This window comes from Microcaecilia unicolor, chromosome 7 (genome assembly GCF_901765095.1).
Source record: "Microcaecilia unicolor chromosome 7, aMicUni1.1, whole genome shotgun sequence".
NCBI classification, from domain to species: domain Eukaryota; kingdom Metazoa; phylum Chordata; class Amphibia; order Gymnophiona; family Siphonopidae; genus Microcaecilia; species Microcaecilia unicolor.
In genome coordinates this window covers 162,014,209-162,038,888 of record NC_044037.1, presented here as the reverse complement: position 1 = coordinate 162,038,888, position 24,680 = coordinate 162,014,209, and the positions used below count along the sequence as shown (strand labels likewise).

At 41.5% G+C, this 24,680-nt stretch overlaps 1 protein-coding gene across 1 annotated transcript in view; it reads left to right on the top strand.

The window, feature by feature from the left end:
• The window catches only part of KLF7 (Kruppel like factor 7), a 273,131-nt gene that overhangs the window by 208,088 nt on the left and 40,363 nt on the right, over positions 1–24,680 (top strand). Inside the window, exon 3 of the mRNA XM_030210339.1 lies at positions 6,939–7,061. Within this exon, the coding sequence (XP_030066199.1) occupies positions 6,939–7,061 (123 nt within the window). The remainder of the gene's footprint in view (positions 1–6,938; positions 7,062–24,680) is intronic.

Below are 24,680 nucleotides of genomic sequence, written 5' to 3'. Positions count from 1 at the left end.
CAAAATTGTACGCATAAATGGATAAGAGGAGGTGAATAGAAACCTAAGGATGAGCAATTTGAAGTTACTGCCCTGGACAGTTCACAGCAAGCATAGAAAAAACTGGTACAGCAGAAATCTATAGATTCTGTAAGAAAGAGCTGCAAACTATTACTCACCTCGTAGTGGATTGCAAAGTTCTGATGTCAAAAGATTTATATGCTGGATGGCACAATAGGGTGGCATGTCTTGTCCATTGGAAACATTTTAAACCTTACAACATTGCGGTACTAGAGAAGCAATGGAATAGTGAGCCTATTTTAGAGAATGAAGAGGTTATGATCTCTGTGATATCCCCATTCTGATTGCTGCAGTACTAGATACAAGGAAACTGGACATAATGTAAAAAGAGGAAAACACCAGAACAGCAATAATCATAGCGATATCAGTCCCAGTTACTCTGTGAATCAAGTGGAAAGAGAGAAGATCTTCAAGTACCAACAAATGAAGTCGGAGACCAAGAAAATGTGGCAAAGAGATACAGAAATGTTTCCCATTGTTTTGTGTGCCACAAGCTTGTTTAAAAGGAATTTTCAAGCACACCTGGATAGGTTGCCTGTACCTGTTACTTCTTGTGAAATCCAAAGGGAAACCCTCTTTGGTATAATGCAATACTATAGTGAGCATTAGCAGTAAATCTGAAACTGAGCTCATACTCCTTGTACTCTGGCTTAGGAGTACGATTCTTTAGTATCATGTGTGATATGGAAGAGGACATTACCTGACTAGTTCTGAAAGGGAAGCTAAACGAATAGTGAAAAGGCAAAAGAAAGCTGCTTGTCCCTTTAAGAAGGAAATGGAGATTTAAAGTAGGGTGCCTTTAGGGAATGGGAAGGGTCGGGTCGGAGGGTATTAATCTGCTCATGGGAAGCTGGTCTCAAGACCTCTCCCAAGGTAAAAGAGTATATGTAGAACATCACTATCATCAGTCCAATAGTTATAAAAATATGGAAACTCTATTATAGTAAGCCACTTAGTAAGTATATAATGGTATAACAGGAGGAAAAACCTCAAGAAGCACCTTCTTGTTTCTTAGATAAATAGAAGGGCTAGGGCTTCTGCATCATAGGAAAAAACCTCCTGAAGCTAATTAAATCATAGCATCAAAAAGTTCAAAACATCGCTGATACCTAAACCTAAATCCGATGTTCAGAAAAAACGTTACTTAACTTTCAATGACTGAGACTCTAATCTTTTCAGTGGCTCCTTCGTGTGTATTCAGACAGTGGTCAACGGTAGCTTCCGTTTCGCCACTGCTGTATCAGAACCTCCGGTCTAAAAATCTGCCAAAAAGATAAAAACATCATGAGCCTCACAGTATAGCAAATTACTTTACATCAAACCTCTTTAGTGTTCAGCTTACATTCTGCTCAGGCTGCCAGCGGACACATGAAGGGCAGATTTAACCAAACAAACATGGCGGTTTTAAACTTTCCTCTGACATCAGGCGCTGTCAATACTCCCTCCATTCAGATTTTTAGAGGGAAGAGCTTCATATAAACAATGGTAAAATTAAACCTAAAAAAAGTGAATCCACTCAATCTTGCCATTTAAACCATCAGGATGTAAAGAATTCAATCTAAAAATCCATTGTTCCTTTTTCAAGAGACTACTACGGAATTCATCTTCATTATCTGCTGCAATACTACACATTTCAAAGATGTAAAAGAATGCGCTAGTTCTGTACAATGCACTGCCAAAGAAGAAGTAGTTTCCATTAAATAGGACCTCTGATTAAAGACCACCAAGATCCATAGGTTCTAAGCGCTATTCTTTAAAGAGTGTACACTCTTTATCAAATAGCGTGTAGCATCAATTCCCATACCTAACTTTAGGTGCCCAGACTTGCATCTGCTGAAATCTGGTGTAAATGCTGACACCCAAGCAAAGTGCACTGAGGCCAAAATCTGTAACTACATGCGCAACGTTTTGGAATCCCCCGACCCCTTTTGACTTTTGCATTAGCAGAAATAGGTGCCATGCCATATAAAATAGTGCACAGGCAGATGCATGCACAAAATTTAATGAGTGCCAATTAACATTGGTAGTTGGTTGTTGACACCTAATTGGTGGCTAAGAATTCATTAACCAATTACTACTACTACTGCTACTTATTTCAATTAATTTGCATGCACATCTTGGCAGCGTGACCAAATTTAGGTGCCATATATAGAATCCAAGGGTAAGCACGTACATACATGCAAGGAGGGTGTACTCATGGGTAGAACAGGGTGGGGCTTCCAGTTATTCACATACAGAATGCTGCAAGTTGCATGCATACCTACCACATTTAGGCACCCACACTTATGCCAGCTCAGTGGCTGGTCTAACTGCAGACACATAAATGTTAGGTGCACTGATACCACTTCATGCTACTATTTTATAATTGGACCTGGGTTCCCAGATGCTATTATAGAATAGGCTCATACTACTCATTCTTAGGGCACCAAAATGGAGAAGTCAAGTTGTAGAATTGCCTCCTCAGTGCTTAGGGGCTCTTTTACTAAGCTGTGATAAAAAGGGCCCTGCGCTAACGGCGGGGGATGGTTTTGCTGTCGTTGCATCCCTTTTTATTGCAGTGGGTAAAAAGGCTGCAAAAAACATGGCTATATATTAAGATTGCTCTTAACGCATGGCCATGGGAGGGGGGGGGGGAAGCACTTACCACCACCCATTGAAGTGGCGGTAAGGGCTCCCATGCTAACCCAGCTGTAACTGGGTCACGTGCGGCACTGTCTGGATAGCGCTACGCAAACAAATTGTGGCTAATTTTCCCTAACGCAGGAAATAACATGTGCTAGGGCTGGAACCACTGATGGTTCCTGCATTGGGCTTACCACCGCTTAGTAAAAGGGGCCCTTAGTGCGCTATTCTGCATACATTCTTAACAAGCTTGTACACTAAACGTGTGGGATAACCAGTTAGAATTTAAATGTTATTTTTCTTAACACTTTTGGATCTGTAGGCTTTGATTCTCTTTGTGTAAAGTTATTTGGCCTAATGGTTTCAATCAAAAGCAGTCTTCCCACCTGCCCTTCTGGTGTCAGCATCTAAAGTTTGTTGACTTATTCTGTACTGAGCTAAGAGGGGAATTTTCACTGCAGAAATTATGGAAAGTCAACAGCCAGCAAAGACTGCCAAGTTAAGGTGATGCCACACAAAGAGTAAAAAGAGTTGAATTAATATTGTAAACTTGGGCAGCAACCAAACATGTTTGCTTCTTTCTGTTTGCTTGCTTTTTTTTTTTTTTACTAGCTAGATCTTTTTTTTTCTAGTTTGTTGATGTTTTGAAGGTTGTGTTTGCTGTTATTTTACATAATTTTGCTTTCCTTTTCTTTCCCCTTAGGTCTCTCACCCTACCTCAATTTAGCCTTTCTCTTTTTTTCACTTCCTTCCCAGGTTTTATTCCCTATTTTTCATCTCTTCTGTACAGACAACAGGCACTGTGGACCACCATAGGCTCTGTAACAGTGATTGTGGCAGATCTCTACAGGCCTAGACAGCTGCCAGGCATTAATTTTTAGTCAGCCAGGTGCCAGGCATTTTTCCACTCCCCCTGAAGAAAAATATTAGCCAGCCTTTATTGATTTATTGCTCTGATGCTTAATCACAATAAGGAAAAAGCTTTTAATATAATTAAGCTAGATAGTCCAAGGAAGCTGGCTACTCAGCCTCTGTTTATGAGAAAAGGAGCTGAATGAGTGGAAGCTTTAGACCCCTCTGCTGTAAAGCAGATTTATTATAGGGGGGGGTGATGTCTTTTTTTTTGTCCCTTTTTTTCTTCTTCCTGCATTTTTGGTGTTGGGTCTCTTGGATGATCAATTTATCTCTGTTTTCATGCTATAGCATTGTGACTGCTGGGCAATGTTTGATTTGTATCTAACTCTAAATTGTTTTTTATTGACAAACATTTTGGCAAAAAGCCACAAATAAAATTTCCATATAAACTGTATAGTGAAGGTACTGGGGTAGCTGGAGGGTATTGTAAAGTGTGATGGAGGTTTTCAGTGCAGTTATTGGTTCAAATAGAGCAAACAAAAAAAAAAAGAGAAGAACTAGCCTTTGCATACACTAACAGAAGCACAAAGGTGACACGAAAGTCCAGAAGACAAATGACGTGGTGCAACAATTTATTATAATGCCAGTGATAGGTATCAATAATTCAACACGGGCTGTGTTTCAGCCACAAAAGGCCTTCCTCAGGGTCTACAAATTAAAAATGTAGATTGTAAACATACATATAAATTGAGAACTCATATAAAATCAAAAAATATATATATGTGTATATAAAAAAGTATATAATATGATAATGTTAATAAAATGTCCGAAACAACATGATGTGTCATTATCAGAGAAAATAAATAACTTTGCAATAAACATAAAATAAGTTGCAAATCAGAACTTTGCAAAATAAAAATTAAAAATTACAGCAGCATTTTAACATAACAGTTACAGCTGGAAATGAAATAATAATGATATTCAGACAGTTTACTAAAATAATATGATACATGTGTAAAACAGAAGGTGTTACATATGTAAAAAAAATGATTCATTAATGGAAAACAGGTGTAGTCTATTCATGCATAGAATGATGACATAGGCAGAAACAACATACCAATACCAACGATTTCACTTGATCAGTGTATTCTTACAGGTTAATTAATGAATTCACTAAGAATGAAAATACACTACACTGATGATATTCTAAAAAAAGCCTGTTGTCATTAATAATAATTAAAAAAGATAATGAGAAGAAAATGAATGACTATGCTAGTAATCAGTTACAAGTTCTCCCTATTGTTGGTGCAATAAAAGTATACAAAAAATATAGTGTCTTATTACCCCCATTAAAAAAAAGTGTAAGAAAAGAAAAACAGTGTGTCGGTTCAAACAGAACTCATTTTATTAGGGACTTTAAAAAGTGTGGCCTAGGTAAGAAAGGAACTTGTAGTCATAATTGAGTTCCCGGTGGACAGGTTTCCATATCATTTAGCATGAGGCACTTACTGATGTTGTCCATGCTAATTTTGGGAGAGAGGTCAAACAGTTCACAGTTTGGAGATTGGCCTCGCTTATCCTCAAAAGGGGTCCCTCCAGACCTGGACTAAGGCAATCCCTGGCACTGTATGAGTTACAAACTAAGGAGTCAGTATTCAGCTGGCTGTGGTCAGAGTTTTTTGGCCACCGCCATCAGCACTCCTCAATATTCAGTGCCAGGCTGTGTCTGGACATTAGCATTGAAGATCCGGTTATACATAGCTGGATAACACTTATCCGGTGAAGCGTGATATTCAGAATTTAACCAGATTTTCAGATGGATTATCCATGTAAGTGGAATTACTGAATCCATCTTTTATGAAGTCCTGCTTAAATGGATAAAGATAACCAGAGATTAATGAAAATGAGTGCTATTCAGTTAACTTATTTTCTCCTCTTCCTAATAAGATAACTTTTGATTAAACTTCAAGATGTCTGCCCAAAGGTTGTGCAGAAGGCAGACCAAACTTAGAGGGGAGAGATTTAAGCAGTAAAGTCCAGAATTAACCCATAAATCATTTCCTGATTATTGAGCCCTTAATTTCTGCAAAAAAATGTTATTAAGGAAGGTTTAGAGAGCATGTAGAGCAGGGGTTTTCAGCCCAGTCTTCGGAGCACACCCAGCCAGTTGGGTTTTTCAGGATCTCTCTATATCCTGAAAACCCCCACTGACTGGGTGTGCCCAGAGGACTGGGTTGAAAACCTCTGGTTAGAGGAATAGAGTTGTTTCAGGAGCCAAAATAACAGCATGGGAATTTAAAAATAGAACAGGTGCATTGATATCTGAGAATAAAAGCTTAGCTCCAGTACTGCCTGTGGAACTGGGATAAATAGTGAAAGTGGGCAGACTAGATGGGCCTCACAGTTCTTAGATTTCCAATTGGAATGGGCAGGACCATAATCCAGCTAACATTTTGCCCCACAGGGCATCAGAAGCTAGGAATCTTGGGTGCAGGGACAAAGCTAGTCCGCACCCTCTCCCCAACCATAAAGGTGTTCCACTGTCCCTGATTGTTGGGATTAGGATAATGACCTTCATAGGTTGTATGGACTCCTGATGCCATCATTCTAAGCAGGCCAAATAGAGGTTTAGAACCGATACTGCTTAACCATTCCAATCACATGAAGCCTGGAGTCAAGTACTGATTTGTGGGATTGAAACAGGGATGTTGGCCAGATAATGACTTCATGCTGTTATTTTTCGTTATGAAACAAAATTGCCATCATAATTTATGTTTGTTCATTCAGGTAAGTTTAATATTTCATGTAGTATTCATAGTCTCTTTCAAGGGTGGAAATTCTGGTATTTCTCTCAAGACTGTTTCCAAGGCAGAAAGAGGAAAAGAAGCTAATATACTGAGGCAAGGAAGCAAGCCAAAATGTGGTTACTTGCCTAAGGTCACACAGAGTCATTGGGGGATGTAGGGTCTGTATCTTGAGCCCCAGGCATTCTCCTGTCCGTTTTCTCACGCCAGCTCCATATTGCCTTACCAGAAAGTTATCACTTCCTGAAATTCCTTAACAGTTTTACATAGTACATAAAGAATGTGATGAGTAATTGGCTTCCTGCCTCTGAACTCTTATTCCAAGAAGCATAGTGCATTTTAAAGGAGTGTCTTACCACTTAACCTAATGGACTGGGAACCAGGAGACAAGTTTAATTTCTGCTTCTTGCCCAGAAAGAGCCACTTTATCTTCAGTTGCCTCATATGCCCTTTAGTACTTAAGCACTTTAGGGCAGGAACTCATTGTACATTTTATGAAGTTTGCATTCTGATACAGGCTGCATATAAACACTGATTATCAGTAAAATTAAAACATTGTATATGCTGTGTTGAATCTGCTCCTTGTTTTCTCTACAGGTGAGAAGCCATACAAGTGCTCATGGGAAGGGTGTGATGGCGTTTTGCACGAAGTGATGAGCTTACCCGGCACTACAGGAAGCACACAGGTGCAAAACCATTCAAATGCAACCACTGCGACAGGTAATTTTGCTTCTTGCGATATTTTGTTTCCTGCATTCAAATACAAATAAGCTAAGACATGCAGTTACTTGATTGGTCTCTAAGTATGCATTACTGTGGTGTATTGAGCTGCTAAAAATTCATAGCACCTGATCCAAAGGAAAGTTTTGCCCCCTAATATGTTATGGGAAAAATCTGTTATGAATTGGACCCGTTGTACTCCCTGGCAGATATTAGAGCACTGACAGACAACCAAACAGCAGCAGCGATCCAAGGAAGGACAAACACAGTAAGATTATATCCAAATGTCTTTAATGGAAATAGGACCCAACCTGGCCATGTTTCAGAAAAACCTCCATAAGGGGTCACATAGAGGGGCATAATCGAACGCGAATGCCCATCTCCGTGGGCGGCCATACGAAAGGGCGGGACAAACCGCATTTTCGGAAAAAGATGGGCCGCCCATCTTTTTTTCGATAATACGGGTTGTGCAGGGCAAATGCCTGGGGATTTTGGCGTTTGTGAGCTGGGCACTATCTGTATTTAGCGATAATGGAAACCGAAGGCGCCCATCTCAAAAACGAACAAATCCAAGGCATTGAGTCGTGGGAGGGGCCAGGATTCATAGTGCACTGGTCCCCCTCACATGCCAGTACAACAACTGGGCACCCTAGGGGGCACTTTTACAAATTTTAAAAGAACATCAAAAGAGCTCCCAGGTGCATAGCACCCTTCCCTTGTGTGCTGAGCTCCCCAAATGCCCCCCAACAGCCACTGCCCACAAGTCTACACCATTACCATAGCCCTAAGGAGTGAAGGGGGGCACCTACATGTGGGTACAGTGGGTTTTGGGGTTTTTTGGAGGGCTCAGCATTAAGCACCACAAGTGTAACAGGTGGGGGGGGGGGGGGGGGGGACTGGGGTCCACCTGCCTGAAGTGCATTGCACCCACTAACAACTGCTCCAGGGACCCTGCATACTGCTGTCAGGGAGCTGGGTATGATATTTGAGGCTGCATACAGGCTGGGAAAAAAAAAGATTTTAAAGTTATTTTTTGTGGTGGGAGGGGGTTAGTGACCACTGGGGGAGTCGGGAGGTCATCCCCGATTCCCTCTGGTGGTCCTCTGGTCATTTAGGGCACTTTTTTGGGACTTGTTCGTGAAAAAAAAGGGTCCAAAAAAAGTGCCCTAAATTCTCGCTAAAAACGGCTATTTTGTTTTCTATTATCGGCGAAAGCCACCCATTTCTGTTCGGCCGATAACCACGCCCCAGTCCCGCCTTCACCACGCCTCCGACACGCCCCCATCAACTGTGGCCGCTTCCGCGACGGAGTACAGTTGAAGACGCCCAAAATCGGCTTTCGATTATACCGATTTGGCGCCCATGGGAGAAAGACGCCCATCTCCCGATTTGGGTCGAAATATGGGCGTCTTTCTCTTTCGAAAATAAGCTGGATAGGTTTCCGCAATACATTCCCAAATTCAAAGCATGTACTGCAATACTTGCATTTAAAAGAAAAATGAGATCAAATGTCAAAAGTAAAAGAATGCAGCCAACAGCATCTGCATAGAAAAATCTCTGGTCCAATTCCACTTGATGTTTGCTAACTTTTGGAATTGGGCCAGAGCCTTTTCTCTACAGATGCTGTCGGCTGCATTCTTTTACTTTTGACATTGGACCTCATTTATCTTTTAAACGCAGGTATTGCGGTACATGCTTTGAATCTGTGAATGTATTGTGGAAACCTGTGTGACCCCTCACGAAGGTTTTTCAGAAGCTTGGCCAGGTTGGGTCCTGTTTCCATTAAAGTTGACATTTGAATAAACTCTTACTGCGTTTGTCCTTCCTTTGATCGCTGCTGCTGTTTGGTCCCTTCCCTTTCCCCTTTCCCTTTTCTGTTCTACTTCTGCAGTAGACTGTCTCCTGTTTGTTTCTGTGAATTATTAGAGCTCTAAAAAGATTGAAATCGGCCTTTGTGCATGGCAATTGATTGTGCTGGGTTTCCCTTCTGAAAAGCTACTGAAAATAGCTCAGCATCGTTAGTTAAGACGTGTTGAGCCAGACGTGCATGATAAAATGATGGATTTATTTGTCATTAATCACCATAGAGTTAAAATATCTAAAATTTCTAAATCTCCCATTTAGCAGGCTACTTGCATTAGTTACCAAAAAGCATTTCCTGCCCTCTCCTCTGACCCTGTTCCTAGCAATACATGTATAGGTGCAGTCACCACAAAGCATGCTTTGCACGAGGTCAGAGACATGTTATAAGAGGACTGTTTATGGTGATTGCGCTCCTCTACTGACATGCTGGGGTATGGACCTAGGTTCCCTTTGGATCCCTCTAGAATTGTAATATTCATCAATGCTTCCTTTTAAAGGGGTGATTTTATAAAGCACTTCCCATGTGTGAAGTATGTTTTACATACATAAAATTGCTCTATAAGGGGTCCTTTTACAAAGGTTCTCTAGCTAAAAATAAGCGTGTGCTAAACGCTAGAGACGCACATATATTCCTATGAGTGTCTCTAGTGTTTAGCGTGCTAATCGTGAAAACACTAACGCACCTTTATAAAAGGCCCTCTAAAATTGTACATGGGTATGCATACGTCAAGGTAGGCACATATAGGTATACATCTACACTTGCCTGGGCGCAGGTATATGTGTATATTGAAACTCTGCCCCTTGTTTGCCCAAACAGCATCTCTGGGAACAAACGTTTAAGCAAATATTTAGTTACTGAACATTATGAAAAAGATATGTACGTATCTTTTTCATGATGCTTAGTAACTAAATATTTGCTTAAACATTTGGAGGAGTGGCCTAGTGGTCTAGTGGTTAGAGCACCGGTTTTGCAATCCATATTGTAATCCAGAGGTGGCTGGTTCAAGTCCCGCTGCTGCTCCTCCTTGTGATCTTGGGCAAGTCATTTAACCCTCCATTTCCTCAGATACAAACTTAGATTGTGAGCCTTCCTGGGACAGAGAAATATCCAGTGTACTTGAATGTAACTCACCTTGAGCTACTACTGAAAAAGGTGTGAGCAAAATCTAAATAAATAAATATAGATATACAAATCAAAAGTCAGGAAAGCAACTTATTTTTTGTTACATTTGTACCCCGCACTTTCCCACTCATGGCAGGCTCAATGCGGCTTACATGGGGCAATGGAGGGTTAAGTGACTTGCCCAGAGTCACAAGGAGCTGCCTGTGCCTGAAGTGGGAATTGAACTCAGTTCCTCAGTTCCCCGGGACCAAAGTCCACCACCCTAACCACTAGGCCACTCCTCAGCATCTTCTCCCTCTTCCTTCCTTTCCTCTTCCTTTCCCCATGCAGCCATTGACAGCCTGCTGCTCTAATGATGCTATGTGTGGACAAAGGGCTTTCCAGAATAGGCCTGCATCAATCACTGCTGCATCCGTCCTCCCCCTCCTCCCCCCCAAGAAATGTAGCAGCACTTGATTCGGGATGCGGAACTGTTCTGAAAAGCCCTACATCAGCACTCGGCACCGTTGGAGCAGCTATGGAAGAGTTAGGCTGACAGCAGCTGCATAGGGAAGGGAAGAGAAGGGGGAGAAAATGCTGGCCACAGTACTGGGGGAAGGAACAGGAGACAGATGTTCTCGAACTACGTTACCGCCCCCCCCCCCCCCCCCGAATACAACCTGTACATGAGTCCTCACAATTTCTCAGTACTTTTTGTATATCTATCTGTATCTGCATTTATGTTTGTGTGTGTGTTAATCTTTATACATTCAAACTGAAACTGTAATTTCTTCTCTCCTTGCCTACCTACTCCATCTTCTTTTATTGAATTTTAAACTTTGTTCTTTTAAAATCAAATCAGATTTCCATGCTGGAATGAAAATTTCTAATTTAAATAAAAACTTGGGAGAAAGGTGGACTGTTTATATAATTTTATCCGACAGCAATGACATTACCATCCAATAAAAGCTGAAAACCAGAGACAGAGCTTAGGCCGTACTAACGATTGAATCTGAACATCATCATGTAATGATGTACTTGAGCTCATGCTAATCTCATTAAGAGAGACTGAAGAAGAGGAGCCATCATCTAATGCAGCCCTGAATCTCTCCTGAGACAAGAAAATGCTTTGTAATGCAATATGTGTGTGTCTGCACTCACCAAGTGTTCGGTTTCAGAAGCTAGTCTTCTTCGCATACTGGTGGGTAACTACAGCAAGATGAAGATGACCTAGCACTGCTCTTCGGTGGTAACAGGATTAGCACAATAAAAGAGAGATGCACAGCAAATGCTCCTTGGCACAAGGAGAAACTGCAAGTAGGCCTTGCCTTAGAAAACAGTTAGTCCAGTGGTTTTCAAACATGGTCTTGGAGGCACCCCAGCCAGTCAGGTTTCAAATCCTTGCTCAAAGCCCACCTCTTCAATGTTGCTTTCGGCACCCTAACCTTATACCTTTCAGGAAATCTAGACTGCCCAATTTGACTGCCCCTACTTGACTGACTGTACATTGTCCTTTAGATTTAAGCTCTTGAGCAGGGACTGTCCTTTTATGTTAATTGTACAGCGTTGCGTAATCCTAGTAGCGCTTTAGAAATGTTAGTAGTAGTAGTAGTTTTCAGGATATCCACAAATGAATATTCATGAGAGAGATGTGCATGCACTTCCTCCTTGGTATGCAAATCTCTCTCATGAATATTCATTGTGGATGTCTTGAAAGCCTGACTGGCTGTTGTGTCTCCAGGGCCAGGTTTGGGAACCAGTGCATTAGTCTCTTTTACCAATAACAACATACTGTAAAATACAACTTGTTTTGGCATGCAGAGCTCAGTTCAGTAATTTGGACCAGTGCGACATTGGTAGCAATGGTGGTAATTCTCTGACCAGTACAACAGGGCTGATATTGCCAACGTGGTGCAGCTCTATTGCATAATGGGGCCATGCAGAAAGCAAGGCTCAGTGATATGTGCTAGTGAAAGGAAAGGAAAAACCACTGATTTGGGGGACTTGAAGGAGAAAGATTTAAGGAAGGGTTAAGAGCATAGGCGCCCCGTATAAGAGGCTTGGGGAGGCTAAGCCTCCCCAGCCCAATCGTCGACTTCCGCTTGTGGTGCAGCCCACCCTCCCGCCCCGCGCATTTTTATCTTTTATTTCCGTGGCAGCGACGTCAATGAAGAAAAGACTACAGGCTCGCCGCCAGCTTCTCCCTTCTCTCTGCTCTCGCGGAAACAGGAAATGCATCGCGGGACACTGTGTGCAGAGGAAGGGAGAAGCTTGCGGCGAGCCTGTAGTCTTTTCTTCATTGACGTCGCTGCCACGGAGTGTATGGAGGTAAGCTCCGCCCCCTTTAGCCTCCCAAACAGTTGGGCTACCGACCGTCTATGGTTAAAAGATAAGAAGAAAAGGGAAGAGGAAGCAGTAGGGAGAAAGAGGCTGAGAGATGGGCAAGCTAGATTCCGTAAGAGGGGAAAGAAAAGCATTTTCACAGAGATACCAATTTACCCAGTTCCAGGCTGGAGATTTTGGGACAGTCTTGGCTTTGAACTTACATCCCAAAGCAGTGTGGGATTTGTATTGCCTGTTCCTGCTCATTGACCTAAGTGCTGCAAGTCCCATAATGCACCAGGAGGGATGGTCAAATATCCAGAACTATTCCAAAAGGTTCTGCCTAGTGCTGGACACTTGGCGTCTCCATTTTCAAAACATAGGGCATGGAGGGGGTTGGTGCAGAGAAGACAGTGAGAAGGCAGGAAATTTAGAAAAAAATGTGGATGTGGGAAGAGGATGAAAACCAATGAAACTAAAGGAGTGGTAATACAGTAGAAGACAGCCGAGAAAGACTGAAATAGCCCATATAGTCTTCCCTGTAAATTAGTGAGGGATATAACTGCACATTCTTTCATTTACAGTTTAACTGTAGATATATAAGATGTGACCTAAATGTTTGCACAACTGGGCAGGTTTGCTAGTTGAATACAGATATATCAGAAAGGCAAAAGACAGACCTTGCTTAGTTTACTCAATGATGCCATATATACATTAAATAATAACGCTGATAGAACCGAGCCTTGTGGAACCCCGCAATCGAAATGAACTACACCGGATAAGTGGGAGAACCATTGCACACAATCATAGATCTATCCACCAAATAAGATTGAAATCAGTTGAATACCTGTTCCCCTATACCCAGAAGTTTTAATTTACGGGGACAACCAATTAATATCAACTGAATCAAAGGCTCCAGATACAGAGCAAGGCTCTCATTCCAAGGTTTTTCTGCCTCCCTAAGTGGAGACTCCTAGTTGTTGCTTTCAGTGAGACAAATATCCATGGACTCTGGCCTCTTATTTCACTTTCATTTTTTGAATTTCTGTTGATCAAAGATAACTAGCTTCACTTATCTATAGTCATCTTGTCTTCTGCTGAGGAAAGTGAACTGCTAAGAATGAAGGAGTTGTGAATACCTCTCTCTCTGTCTTTCCCCTAGGATATTTTCTGTTTGCTTCTGGATGCTGACCAAGTATAAAAATACATAGGGCCTGATATTCAGCCAGCAGTGATCAGCATTTTCCCAGAAATTCAATACCAGGCCGTTTCCAAGCCTCTAGCATTGAATTTCTGGGTATACAATAGTAGTGAAAACATAGCCAGTTAAGTGCAACATTCAGTACTTAACCGGCTTTGGTAAACTGCATAAAGATAGTCCTATGTATGTGGTTAAGCGATGAATATTGGTACTTAACTGCCAAGTACTCACTTCGCCCCCCGGAACTCTCCCAAACTAGCTGGTTGTAGCTTGGGAGTTAACCAGACATTTTCATTGGCATGATCCAGTTAAATACCACTAAATATGTCCGTTAGTCCTGGACAGGCATTTAAATGGCCAGAAACACTCTTGTGGCCATTTGCAAATCATTTTAAATATTGGGCCTCTATTTTTTTTAAGTTCTCTTTTTTATAATATGTAGTTTTTAAGTTCTGGAATTTTTACAAAGCACAAAATTAAAAAGTTCCCTCCTTCCTCTTCTGAACATCAGTTTATTTAAAGAGAATTGATACAAGGATAATGATGTAACTGAGGATGAGACAGAGCCTCCCTAGTGATACCAATCATCAGTTATCTTTAGATTCCTCATCCAATGGATCTTTTTAGTTTCTTGACAGTAACGTGACGAAGAATAATTTGAGTTATGGGCTAGCTCATGACTAATCTTTAATGTCATACAACTCCTTTAATGGTCTGTACCCTGGAGTATCTTAACTCTTACTGGTCAAATGCTGAGTGATTACTTTAGATGGTGAGGATTTCAATTATTTTTGTACTTGACATCAGGAGGGGGGTGGGGAGTTGACAGTTCCTGGCCTCAAATTTGAAGGGAATTACCTAGAAGGATCCTGTGGCTTCCTCTTGAGGTTTTCAGTGCTTCTGGAACTGCCTTCAGGCCACGTTATACTTAGAAATTTTGTCTTAGAGCTTGGGGGCATCTGAACCATGGGGAACGTACTAAAAAATGGATTCTGAAACTGTAAATCCATTTTATGAATATTAAATACTGCATCCTCTGAGGTAACGGGAGAATAGATGAAAAGGGTCACCTAGTTTCCTGGGGACAGTGTTCTCCGAGAATGTGCCTGAATTCAGCACCAAGCAGGTGAATTATGGCTAGAGTGATCTGCACAGATAGTATGTTCTGGTTTCTTAACTTTCAACATTAAGAATTGCTGATTGTATATGACTTTATTATAACCTCTGGTGAGCACCTGTTATTTTTTTTATTTTTTAAATCCTAGTTTCCTCATGCCTAGTATTCCGTTTGGTTTCAGGGGTTCGTTAGGTCCCCGATAGCCATCAATTGGTAGGATGGTCATTGCTGAGAGACATGATCAAAAAATAATAGCTAGTCCCTGTCTAGTAATTGTAACATAAAACCCTTAAAATTCATTCTGAGTCCCTATCATATCTTAGCTATGTAGTAACTGAATGCAATTTTTTTTTAATTGTTTTTGCGGTAGGAGATAAAGGGGGATATGGTATATAGGAATCCTTTAATCTTCCTACAAATTGTGTGTCCCTTTTAGACAGGACATGCTTTTGTGTTATAAGGAGTTAGTATAATTCATCTGTAAGTGCACTCCCTTTGGGGGATACCTAAATGGGATCTGTGCTGTGAACCTTATGAAGAGACCCCTAGAATTTTCTAGAAGGAGTTCTGCAATGTAGTGATTTCAGATAGCAGGGGAGACACATAAGTAGAGTCGGTATTGTGTACCAGGGAGTAGCAGCAGCCTTAAGACAGGGTCTATAGGTTCTTTCCTTATTTTCAGAAGGCGAAATGTAACGTAAGCCTGAAGCTTTCCATTCCAATGATTTTTCCTTCTTTAAAGGTCCTAAAATAATGACTGAAGAGAAAAGAATTTTTTTTCCAAGAGTGGATAATAGCTCTCACTCACTGGAGTTTTTTTTTCTCAGGGAAGGAGAGAATTCTATCTCTGAGCTGCAGTTCTGGTCGCCAGAAAGGAAGTGGAATTCATACAACAGTTTACTTTGATTTCTTCAATGGAAAGAGGTTTTGTTTTGACTTTTCTGTGTACCTAGTGCCATAAAGATTCTGCATCACTAATGAAAGAGTCGGTATCTACATTGTACTCAAACTGAAGAGAAAGAAAATTAGATTATCCTACAAAGAAACAGAGTTGCTTTAGGGCATCCTACTAGTCATAGGAACAAGAGGGGGAACAGATTCATCTCCAAGTAAATGTATTGTTGGTCACTTTGCCACAGACATAAAAGTTGATTTCAGGAAAATTTACAATTAGAACACCTTTTTGTGTGTAGAGGCTGTTTTGTCTGAATCCAAGTATTGTCACAGTTAGTCCTTTTAAGCTCCTTGTTTGGCAGGGACCTTCCTTATAGGCTCATTTTGTCACAGTTCAGCGTGGCTTAAGTCCCTCTTTCCAATAGCTTAAATACCATTCCTACAAGAAGGCTGCCGATGCTTCCCTGTAGGAAGTTCTAGCAATCCTTGTTATTAGTTTCAGCCTAAAAGCCATTATATAAGTCATATCAATTCATAGCAAACTCTAATCTTCAATTCCAAAGCAAAATTCAAAAGTACATTGCCAACCTCCCTCAGTTGCACAACAAAACAGTTACCACTGTACAGCCACTTTTAGCTTAGTTTAGTACAGTTATATTCCGTCCAATCATCCATGCAGAACAGATTATAGAATAAAATATTTCAAAACATTCTCTACATAAAGGATATCTAACATGCAAAATTTTAAAAACATATGTCTCAGACACTAATACTAAACCACAACTTTCACCCTTATTTGACCACATAAAGAGGTTGTTATTACTTTGTAAAAGCCACATTTTCAAATGATGTTGAAACATCACATAATTTGTTATATGTCTCAAATCTCTTGGAAGTTTCATAATTCATCCCCTTTACCCAATAATGGCCATTATTCTGTACCCATCAATTGACAGACATTTCTTGATGGTTAATTAGTTTCAAATTATGGATAGATTATAAATTTCTGTGAGGGGTATATATTGCCACAGAATCTTATAGATAGCTGGGACTGAAACCATAAAGAATTTTAAAAATAAAAATGTAAACGTTTTAAAGTCAATTCTGGCCTGCAATGGCAGCCAGTGAATTTGGATCAGACAAGGCATCACATGGTCGTACTCCTCCCCCCCCCCCCCAATCAACTTGGCCGCTGCACTCTGAATTGTCTGCAACCTATCTAGTTGCTTTCGAGGAAATCTCATAAAAATACATTGCAGTAGTGTCTCAGGTTCAGTCAATGACATTTCTTAGAAACAGTTCCATCTTAGGGCAAACTTTCTGTCAGTTCATCCACTTCAAGTAATGGTGGTTCCTGTGCTTCCCTTTCACCTTCCAGGCTCCCACTAATTTCAGCTGCCTGAGCCATCTCCTTTATAGTAGCAGGCATTTGCTAACAAGAAAATCCTGTCTTCTGCAGCTGTTATTCAGTTAGCTGTTCTTGCTCTGAAAATGTGTTTCACCCTTACTGTTGCCTCAATATAACCCACACACATATTTCCAATTCCAATCATAGTTATACAGTCACTAACAGGCAGATGATCAAAAGCAAATGCCGGCGCTAGAGGCTGTTAGCGCCATACTAGCGTCGGCGTTTGCTACCACCCCCATGATCAGAGCCCCTCGAGCGCGTGAAACAATGTGCTTGAGGGCTCTTAGCGCAAGTAGCTTGCAAATGCATGCTAATCAGCACTTAACGCATTCATCCCCAATGATCAGCGACCAGCGTGCCAAATATTGGGTCGCTGGCCGCGACAAACCCTATGCCAGCTCTGAGCTGGTGTTAGGGTTTGCAGATCATTGGGGAGGAATGGTGAGCTCTGTCCAGCATGTATTTGCATGCTGGCAGGCCTACATTCCCCCCTACAGCAAACCTGCCAGCGAGGGCAGTTGAGGACGTCCAAAATTTGGACGTCTCTGTGACGGGCAGTTGAGGATATCCAAAACTGGATGTTTCTATGAGAAAGACGTCTTTCTCATAGAAACATCCAATTTTAGACGTCCTTAACTGCCCACTGCAGAAACGTCCAAACTTTGGACGTCCTCAACTGCCCCATCACAGAAACATCCAAATTTTGGACGTCCTCAACTGCCCCGTCACTATATCACCGACACCCCCTTGAAATTTGGCCGTCCCTGCAGCAGGGCAGTTGAGGATGTCCATCTTCCAATTTAAAGATGGGCGTCCTTCTCTTTTCATTGGTCTCCAGCCCAGACCTGTCAAACAAGTGCGGGAGGATTACGCTGAGCGTATGCTCAGGCACAATTCTCTCGCACTTCTACCCCATGATCAGGGATAATTGCGCTGCTTAAATTTGCATGCATTATATCTGATCATAGGTCTAATAGCGCTCCGCTCTGTTCCAGTGCTATTTTAGAGTGCTGTTTGGAACAGCGCAGGGCTTTTGATCATCTGCCTGTAAGGGTACTGAAGGTAAATTTTACCCCTACTGTCCACCTACAGTTCTCTTTCACAGTAAAGGTGTGGAAGAAGGGGAGTTTTTAAACAGAGCATTCCTTAGAAAAAGGGAAATTTGGGAACAAGGTCATGGTTTGAAGTTGCTGGAAGTTCAGAGGAAAAAAATTTGCCAGCGGAAGAGATGGAATTTATTAGTGTGACAGAATTCAAGTTTGCTTGAGACTGATATACAGGGCAATGTCAAGAACAAGGTTAGGAGGTTGAAGTAATGGAAATGATCCTCTTTTTACTAACAAGAGCAAAGACAAAAGGAAGAAGTATAGAAAAAGAAAAGAAAAAGCAAGACATAGTAACATAGTAACATAGTAAATGACGGCAGAAAAAGACCTGCATGGTCCATCCAGTCTGCCCAACAAGATAAACTCATATGTGCTACTTTTTGTGTATACCCTACTTTGATTTGTACCTGTCCTCTTCAGGGCACAGACCGTATAAGTGCCCAGCACTATCCCCGCCTCCCGCCACCGGCTCTGCCACCCAATCTCGGCTAAGCTCCTTAGGATCCATTCCTTCTGAACAGGATTCCTTTATATTTATCCCACGCGTGTTTGAATTCTGTTACCGTTTTCATTTCCACCACCTCCCGCGGGAAAGCACCAACAGGTAAAACTGCAGGTTATAGCTCCTCAGAATCCAACTTAAGTTGATCCCAGAAGGTTGTTGGTGACCAGGAACTTTCCAGTAAGGCCCTGGGACTTAAGGGTCCCTTCTACTAAGATGTGCTGAAAAATGGCTTCCGGTAGTGTAGGCTTGGGTTTTGGACACGTGCCGATTCATTTTTTCAGCACCACTGTAAAAAGGCTGAAAATAGACGTGCGGCAAAATTAAAATTGCCGCACATCCATTTTGGGTCTGCGACCTTACCACCAGCCATTGAACTAGTGGTAGAGTCTCACGCGGTAACCGGGTGGTAACGACCCATGCGTGTCAAATGCTTGGCACACGTCCGATATGCGTGTCCGAAAATAAAATTTATTTTTTGGCCTCGCGTATTGGACACACACCAAAAATGAAATTACCGCAAGAGCCACACGGTAGTCGGGCGGTAACTCCATTTTGGCACGCATTGGGCGTACGTAGACTCGCGGCTTAGTAAAAGGGCCCCTTAGGAAGCCAAATGTTTGTGCCAATGTAATGCCCATTTTTTTAAAAGGTTCCAGGGGAGATCCGGGAAATTATAGACCGGTTGAGTCTGACTTTGGTGCTGGGGAAAATGGTAGAGGCTATTATTAAAACCAAAATTACAGAGCCATCCGAGGACATGGGATTACTGAGACCGAGTCAGCACGGCTTTTGTGTGGGGAAATCTTGCCTGACCAATTTACTTCAATTCTTTGAAGGAGTAAACAACATGTGGACAAAGGGGAGCCGGTTGATATTGTGTATCTGGATTTTCAAAAGGCATTTGACAAGGTACCTCATGAAAGGCTACAGAGGAAATTGGAGGGTCATGGGATAGGAGGAAACATTCTATTGTGGATTAAAAACTGGTTGAAGGAAACAGAGAGTGGGGTTAAATGGTCAGTATTCACAATGGAGAAGGGTAGTTAGTGGGGTTCCTCAGGGGTCTGTGCTAGGACCGCTGCTTTTTAATATATTTATAAATGATTTAGAGATGGGAGTAACTAGCGAGGTAATTAAATTTGCTGATGACACAAAGTTATTCAAAGTCGTTAACTCGCAACAGGATTGTGAAAAATTACAGAAGGACATTACGAGACTGGGAGACTGGGCGGCTAAATGGCAGATGACGTTTAATGTGAGCAAGTGCAAGGGGATGCATGTGGGAAAAAAGAACCCGAATTATAGCTACGTCATGCAAGGTTCCACATTAGGAGTTACGGACCAAGAAAGGTATCTGGGTGTCGCCATCAATAATACACTGAAACCTTCTGCTCAGTGTGCTGCTGCAGTTCGGAAAGCGAATAGAATGTTGGGTATTATTAGGAAAGGTATGGAAAACAGGTGTGAGGATGTTATAATGCCGTATATCACTCCATGGTGCGACCGCACCTTGAGTATTGTGTTCAATTCTGGTCGCCGCATCTCAGAAAGATATAGTGGAATTGGAAAAGGTGCAACGAAGGGCGACTAAAATGATAACGGGGATGGTAACGACTTCCCTATGAAGAAAGACTAAGGAGGCTAGGGCTTTTCAGCTTGGAGAAGAGACGGCTGAGGGGAGACATGATAGAGGTATATAAAATAATGAGTGGAGTGGAACAGGTGGATGTGAAGCATCCACGCTTTCCAAAAATACTAGGACTAGTGGGCATGCGATGAAACTACAGTGTAGTAAATTTAAAACAAATCGGAGAAAACGTTTCTTCACCCAAAGCGTAATTAAACTCTGGAATTAGTTGCCGGAGAACGTGGTGAAGGCGGTTAGCTTGGCAGAGTTTAAAAGGGGTTAGACGGTTTCCTAAAGGACAAGTCCATAAACCGCTACTAAATGGACTTGGGAAAAATCCACAATTCCGGGAATAACATGTATAGAATGTTTGTACGTATGGGAAGCTTGCCAGGTGCCCTTGGCCTGGATTGGCCGCTGTCGTGGACAGGATGCTGGGCTCGATGGACCCTTGGTCTTTTCCCAGTGTGGCATTACTTATGTACTTATGTACAAAAGCCACATTAGTTTTAGTATCAGTTTAAATTATTAGAAAGCCTGTTAGTAAGAAATAAGAGTGTAGGGGTGGGAGGTCTTGGGTTTTGGAGTAAATATTGGGAAGGCAACAGAAAGTGACTTAAAAAATGATATCCTAAAAACAGTCAAACTTTCTATAGCTGGCAGCTGGGATATATATTTTTAGCAGCCTAGACCAAAATAACTAGGCAGAGTAGAGAAGCTGATCGGTCATTTTTTTTCCTGTATCAACTGGTAAAATAAGCCAGTGTGACCTGTGAGCAGGGACATTTGATTTAAATCAAATCCATTTAAATCACTAGTTAGATTCTCCACTTATAAAGTGTAAGTGCAAAGGAGCTTCTTGCCTGTTTATTTTTATTTTAAAACTTTACTTTCATTAGATTTTTAACAACCTTAAAGGTCTTAAACAACTAGGTGCTCACATCAGTTTACATTATCATAGATCTTCTTATTGGAATATCTTACAGAAACTGAAATAAATGAAAACAATGATAGTATCATAAAATAACAGCTATATTCTACTCAAACAGAATAAAGAAGCTTACTCAAAAATTATGGCCAGAGCAGACAGACAGTCTAAGAAAAACAAGAATGACACAGGAATATTTAGTAACCTAGTGATCCTGTAGATACCGACTTGCTCCCTTTGGTATTGTTAAAGCAGGAGCTGATCTCATGATGTGTTTTCATTTGGGTAAGGTGGCCTTGCATTTGTTTGTTGTACTGTTTGCATTTTGTTTAAAATCCTGTCTTACCAATAGGTACAGGAACTTCATTAAAATCTTCCCAAATAGGGTCTCCTTATGGCCTTCTGCTATAATAGGTTTTGCCTTCTACATTGTCCTTAATAGATCTCAACAATCGCTGGAGGGGTACAGTCTGAAGTGGAAACACATTCCTGATTCCCCAGAACTGCAAGAATATGTTTGCTATTCCCTTTTATTTCACTTTCTGTTCATGTTCTCTTTTCTTTGCCCAGATTTACTCCATCCTTCAAAATTCCCTATTCATTGACCTCCTTTGTCTTTGTCCATCTAGGGGCCCTTTTACAGAGCAGAGGTAAGCCCAACGTGGTAGTTCCAGCCTCAGCATGCCATTTGCCGCACTATGGAAAATAGCTAGCAGCACTACCTGGTTATCACCAGGTTAGCACGGGAGCCCTTAATGCCTCCTCAATGGGTGGTGTTAAATGCTCTCCCCCTCCCCTCCCAGAATGGCCACGCAGTAAGTGAAATCTTACCACTTGGTCATGCTATTTTTGGCCTTTTTACCTGCTGCAAAAAGGTCCCCTGCCACTAATGCAGGGCCCTTTATACCACAGCTTGGTAAAGGCACCCCTTAGAGAGTGAGGTAAAGGCTTAACTGTGTATATGTATACCACCTGCAAGGGTTGGTCAGGTCTCCATATTCTGCTGTTAATAAAAGTATGTTCATAGAATACAATTAGAGGTTATAACTACTATTCACAATGACATCTTTCTGCTAGGATCATTAAAAAAACATTTTAGAAAACTTTTTTAAATAACATATTTTAAAAAGTAATCAATTGCTATCTAACCCCTCTATGAGATAAGAATAATTACATTAAATAAATTCAAGGCTTCCTTTGTAGTATTGTGATTTAAGCAACAATACAGTCTTTCTCTAGCTAGTAGGGATGACAAGTGAAGCAGGCATCTGTGATTGGCAGATTGTGTATATGTGTGTGTGTGTGGGGGGGGGGGGGGGGTTAATTGTAACCAGCTCAACTAAAAACATACTGGATGGAAAACAATTTGTTAAATTGATTTGTGCACTCAGAAGATAATTTGAACCCATTGAAAATTTGCAATATAAAAACTATAGTAGGGGCGATGAGTTCTTGCAAACAAACTGGAGAGGGGGACAGGTCAAAAACAGCTTTTCAGTAAAGAGGGCATGGGAAGGAAAATTGAAGTTTATAAGCACAGAGGGTAGTCTGCCTTTTTTCGGAGAGAGATAAATATGCAGAAAATGTGCTCAGCAAATCATGTGGTGCATTTTGAGAAAGGTATTGTTGAGGCAAATTGACTGGACATGAAGCTTTTCTTCTACTTAATGATTAGAGTAAAATAACATTAGATAAATGGGAGATCTGTGGATTTGTTCTGTAATTTTTGAGCAGAGCTGCAAGTCCATTAGACTGAGATAAAATAGAGGGAAATCAGCAAAATAGAGATACACAAACGAAGTGAGATAGGACAGTAAGGGACAGGAAAAACACAGGAGAAAGAGAGGTTGACATTTGTATAACATTTTGAAGTTGAACTTTTTCAGGTAAGCATTTATGCAGTCAGCATCAGGTGCTAACCACAAGTACGTTTCTTTACAATTTGCCACTGTTGAATAGATACATCTTTTTTCCCTGTAAGTTGATATATGTGGAAATTTTACCTGTATAAATTGAAAAGGAACCGGTGGTATTTCAGATGTGGTGGAGACAGTACTCAGAGAGATCAACCAAATGAAGTGGAGGAACACCAGTCCCTACGAGCAGATCAGGTCGGAAACCAAGGAGTAGGGTGAATAAGAGTATGGTCCTTTTAGAAACCCATGCGAGACTAAGAGATTCTTCTACACAGGGTTTATATGAATACACCTAAAACATTCAACATAGTACCATGTTTCAGCACTGGAGCGCCTGCCTCAGATGTCTAAGGCTAGAAGTATACTAATTTTAAGCACTTGTGTAGTTAAGCTTCTTGAAAAAACTCAAATTTCAATCACTAGCCAAATGTCTTAGAAACAATTGGTTGGCCATAAAAGGACCATACTCTTATCTACCCTACTCCTTGGTTTCCGACTGGAGACAGTATTTCGCCACAGTCTGGGTAACTGTATTCATATAAGTGCTGAATATTTCCCCACCCTTCTCAGTTTCTTGTAGGGACTAAGCTGCACATTGAAGTTTCTAATTATGCCTATAATAAAGCAAAAGGGCATATTACTGTATAACGTGCTAACTATAAACATAGAACACACCAGTGGCTACTGGATGCTAGTCTAATGAATAACCCGTGATAACTGCTTTTATTACAGGATGGGAGAGTACGGACAGAGATTGGGCAGTGGATGCACCATTAAGTAACACGTGCTGTCAAATGATTAGCAAGCGCGGATGCACCTAATTTCACCTCAAGAGATGATGTTAGGTACATTTGCACTAATCACACTTGAAAATAATATGCGCCAAGGAACTTGTCTGTGCAAAAACAGAATGCTGGACACACCCTCAACACAGTTACTGCACAGCTTTTGCGCTTAACCACTTATTAACTGATAGTAAGTGCAAAACCTTACCACACTTTAGTAAACTGGCTACAAAGTGTGCAAAGTTCACAAGTTCTTTGATATCAGTGACATTAGAAGAATATAAGAATTACCATACTGGAGCAGACTAAAAGTCCATCAAGCCCAGTATCCTGTTTCCAACAGTGGTCAATCCAGGTTACTAGTAGCCATGGGCGTAGCCAGACTTCGGTGGGAGGGGGGTCCAGAGCCCGAGGTGAGGGAGCACATTTTAGCCCTCCACGGCACTGCCAACCCCCCCCCCCCCCCCCCCCCCCCCCCCCCACACACACACACACACACTTTTGACTCGCCACCGCCAATCCTCCCCCGCCACCGCCAGGTACCTTTGCTGGCGGGGGTCCCCAACCCCCGCCAGCCAAAGGCCCCTTCAGCGCTGGTATCCGAGTCTGGCGCATTCGCTGATCTGGATTCTGTTTCTGTGAGTCCTGACGTCCTGCACATTCCTACCGATTACTAATAGCAGATCTGTAGTTTCATTTTTTAGTTCTTTCTTTACTCTGGGGTGTATATCATCTGGTGTAGGTGATTTGTTGCTAGGGCAGTTGATTCCTTAACGTCCTTCCTTCAGTAATTAAAGTCAAATTTGATCATGTTATGATCACTGTTGCCAAGTGTCCCCAAC